This window comes from Mastomys coucha, chromosome X (genome assembly GCF_008632895.1).
Source record: "Mastomys coucha isolate ucsf_1 chromosome X, UCSF_Mcou_1, whole genome shotgun sequence".
Classification (NCBI taxonomy): Eukaryota; Metazoa; Chordata; class Mammalia; order Rodentia; family Muridae; genus Mastomys; species Mastomys coucha.
In genome coordinates this window covers 105,066,640-105,071,101 of record NC_045030.1, presented here as the reverse complement: position 1 = coordinate 105,071,101, position 4,462 = coordinate 105,066,640, and the positions used below count along the sequence as shown (strand labels likewise).

The 4,462-nt window shown below is 40.5% G+C and overlaps 1 protein-coding gene across 1 annotated transcript; it reads right to left on the bottom strand.

Annotated features, from left to right (window-relative positions):
- Positions 1-1,507: 1,507 nt before the first annotated feature.
- On the bottom strand, positions 1,508-3,180 carry LOC116090209 (swi5-dependent recombination DNA repair protein 1 homolog). The gene is given in 3 exon segments (XM_031370412.1): positions 1,508-1,561; positions 2,114-2,337; positions 2,553-3,180. Coding segments are annotated over 3 exon segments (771 nt in total). The 5' UTR covers positions 3,046-3,180.
- Between the last annotated feature and the right edge of the window lie 1,282 nt (positions 3,181-4,462).

The window sequence follows — 4,462 nt, the reverse complement described above, 5'->3', positions numbered from 1 at the left end:
TGTGTATTTGCTTGTTTGCTGTTGTTTTGTTTTTTGACACAGGGTTTCTCTGTGTAGCCCTGGCTGTCCTGGACTGTCCTGGACTAGCTCTGTAGACCAGGCTGGCCTCCAACTCACAGAGATCCACCTGCCTCTGCCTCTTAAGCCCTGGGATTAAAGGTGTGAGCCACATTGCCCTGGCCATCATTTGCATTTTAAAGAAAAAGAAATGGGTGCTTTCTGCTGCCTTGGAACCTGGTAAACTCCCTTGGAAAATATCCCTTTTAAATATGTTTGCCAATTTTGAATGAAAAAGATTTATTATTTGTAAGTGCCATTTACCAATGGTAGGCCAAGTTTACATTTGCATGTTTTTATTGGCTATTTTTCACCTCTAATTTATGTTTTTGTTTCTTTTTTCATTTTCCTCTTCAAGATTAAGAGGAAAACTCTGCTTTTTCTATCTTATTATTATTAAAGTAATATATCTCATTATGGAAAATTAAAAATACCAGAATCACTCTAAAAAGAAAAATAAAAAAACCTACATAGTACCATTATTCCCATGTTTTTGTTTTGTTTTGGTTTGGTTTGGTTTTTCGAGACAGGGTTTCTCTGTGTAGCCCTGGCTGTCCTGGAACTCACTCTGTAGACCAGGCTGGCCTCGAACTCAGCCTGTCTCTGCCTCCCAAGTGCTGGGATTAAAGGCATGCACCACCACCGCCCAGCCCATTATTCTCATCTTAATACACTTTACTCATTCTTATATTATTAATGTATTGGTGGGATATTGTAAGCTTAAATTACTTTTCCAAGTTTACTTCCAAATTTCTAAATAAAATTGATCATGACCCTCTGTCTTACTAGACTTTTTCTGGATATCCTTTAAGTCAAAATTTTTATTTTATTTTATTTTATTTTTTTAGTTTTTCGAGACAGGGTTTCTCTGTGTAGCCCTGGCTGTCCTGGAACTCACTCTGTGGACCAGGCTGGCCTCGAACTCAGAAATCCGCCTGCCTCTGCCTCCCAAGTGCTGGGATTAAAGGCGTGCGCCACCACCGCTTGGCTGAATCAAAAATTTTAAATGTGAGGTACTATCTGAAAAAGAAAGTGAAGAGTGGTAGAGGAAGATACTTGACATGGAATCCCAGCCTCTACATGCATATATGCATATGTACACACACACACACACACACTTAAAATACTAAATAATAAAGTTTTATGCAAGCTATGATAATTAACTTGAAATTGCTATACTTATTTGGGACAAAGTTACATAAAATTGTTTTGCATGTATGGAACAATAATTGATCGAAAATGAGCCCATGAATTTGAAAAAGAGCAAGGAGGAGTAAAATGTATGGGAGTGTTTGGTGGGAGGAAAAGGAAGAGGGGAATGGTGTAATCAGAATCGCAAAGTAGAAAAGAAATGGGGCTGGAGAGATGGCTCAGTGGTTAAGAGCACTCACTGCTGTTCCAGAGGTCCTGCATTCAATTCCCAGCAACCACATGGAGGCTCACAACCATCTTAATGGGGTCTGGTGCCCTTTGGCATGTGCGTGTACATGCAGCTAAGCACGTACTTAAACATAAAAAAAAAAATACAAAAATAAGTAAATTAAAAATAAGATAAAATACTTAGTTCTCACATCCAAGAATATAGCTTGCATCTTTGTTATTTGTTGATCTGCTTCCTTTTATCAACTCTCCCTCATAGTTTCAAGGACAGCTTTCAGGAGTATTGTTCTTTCACTACGTGAATGGGCAATGGACAGGGGCCTCTGGGTGAATAGCATCCTTTTATTTAACACAGAATATATAAACCCCTTGCCCCGAAATCAATGTAATAAACCTAGTTTCTAGAATTATCCAAACTTCCTTTTAAACTTAACTTCTTATAATATTTTCTTTTGCAACCATATCCAAAATACCAAGCTTCATTTTATAATTTCATCTATGTATCAGAATGTCCTGAACTGTTCAAGATACCTTCCTCTAAGCCACATAGCTTATATCATTCCTCCTTTTAAAACATTTATCTTTCCATATTGTCATTCTTAAAGATATTCTATAGAGTGGTATATAGCTCAGGAATTGAGCATATTTGAGGGCCTGGGTAGGATCTCATCAATACCCTCTCCTCAAAACAAAAGAAAATTATGAATTCTTCACTTCTACTATAGTGTAGCAATTTGCCATCTATTCCATAGTAGTCAACCTCAGTGAGGCTGTCCTTCATTGTCCTGTCCTCAGATGACACTGACTGCAGCTCATTCAGCAGCCGCTGGCTGCAGTTTCTCCATTTTCTTACTAACAACTCGATCTCAGGGAGGTTATTCTTTATTCTATACATTTTGACTAACTTTTCCCCCTTTTATTGGATATCTTCTTTATTTACATTTCAAATGTTATCCCCTTTCTGGGTCTCCCCTTCAGAAACCCCCTCCCCTATCCCCCATCCCCCATCTCTATGAAGGTGTTCCCCCACCCACCCACTCCTGCCTTCCCACCGTAGCATTTCTCTACACTGGGGGGCATTGAACCTCCTCAGTCTCAAGGGCTGCTCCTACCACTGATGGCCAACTGAAGAAGGTCTTCCTTCTCTTGAACTTGCTTTCCCAATCTTGCTTTTTCTTCCTTTAAGCTTTCTTTAGTATTCTTCGCAGAATCATTTAGAAGTGCTCTGGATGACACAGTATCAAATGATTTAGATTGGCATGCACTTTTATTGTCCGAGCTATCCTTTTCAGATTCATTGTCTATGTATTCCAAACTTTCTTGGAATTCTGAGCAGTTTTCTTCTTTTGAAGATGCTCCTGGTTCTGCAAAGATCTGATCGCCGTCCTCATTCTCTACTTTAACTCGCATCAACACACTACAAAAAGAACAAAATGTTTTCTTTCATCTTTCCGTAAGTGTTGCACTCAAAGGTTGTTTTCCTGAACTATTTGTATGAGGTGAGGGTGGATTCCCACGGGTCTGAATCAATGCTGAATCTGACAGGCTTTCCACCATGGAAGCGAACTCCTGATTTCCTTCTTCCTCAGCCATGCCCACAGCAAACATATAGCCAGGGCAGACACACAGCCAGCAATGTAGCAGTATATGGACTGCCCCCTGAGGCAGGGCCAGAGCCTATGATTGCTGTTTTAAAGCCATGTGCAGTGTCTGAGTCATCTCAGACATGACTTTTGTTTCCCACACCCCTTCCCTGTGTATGGATCACATCTTGTTTCTTTTTCATGTTCCATACTTTTATCTAAATTTGCTATTTTTTTTTTTTTTTTTGCTAGCATGTTGTAACAACTTTGGATGTATTCTCCCACCACCACCTGTCTGGGGCATGCCTATGTCTTTATTTCATGATTTGGCTAGACAGTTTTGGTTGTCTTCCTTGCTGTGTGAACCATTCCTAACAGTGAGTCCTTGGGCTCAGGTGACAGTGGTTTTCTCTGTGCTCCGTTCTTTCCTTTTCATTGAGCTATCCACTAAGCTGATGCTCTGCCCTGATTGATATATCACCGAGGTACCACTAATTTGACAAAGCTCCACAAAGATCTTAGGCTGATCTAATTATATTTAGGTCATTTCTATAGTGTCTCTCTCCTTCTCCTCTCCCCCTCTCCCTCTGCTCCCCCTCCTTGGGTGTGTGTGTATGCATGTGCTTATAATGTAGATATGCATAATGTCTTAGGGTTTCTACTACTGTAATAAAGCATCATGATTTGATTTCATTTTACACATAAAAGTGTGTGTGTGTGTGTGTGTGTGTGTGTGTGTGTGTGTGTGTGTGTAGCCCTTCATCCAGAGAAAGGAACTCAAGGCAAGAACTTGGTGGCAGAAACTGATGCAAAGACCATGGAGGAATGCTGCTTACTGGCTTGCTCAACCTTCTTTCTTGTAGCATCTGAGACCATCAGCCCAGGTGTAGCACCAGCCACAGTGAGCTTCGCTCTCCTCTGTCTATCCTCACCCAAGAATGTGCACAAGCTTGCCCACAAGCCAATTGAAATAGGGGAAACTTATCAACTGAGGTTTCCTCTCCCAATGACTATAGCCTGTGTCAAGTTGACATAAAACTAGCCAGCATACATGATAAGACCAGAAGACAACTTTGGCTATCACTCTTCAAGTGAAGTGTACCTTGTTTTGTTTTCAATTTGTGTTTTAGACAGAATTTCTCACTACCATAGCTCTCCAAGTCTGGCTTTCCAGTGAACCCGCGGGGATATGAATGTCTCCATCAACACAGTTCTGATATTTACAAGCACATTCCACCAAATGGTTTTGCTTGTAGATTTTTTTTTAATTTTTTAAATTTTTTTATTTATGAGTACACTGTAGCTGTCCTCAGACACACCCGAAGAGGACATTAGATCCCATTACAGATGGTTGTGAGCCACCATATGGTTGCTGGGAATTGAACTCAGGACCTCAGAAAGAGCAGTCAACTGCTGGGCCATCTCTCCAGCTCCTGCTTGTA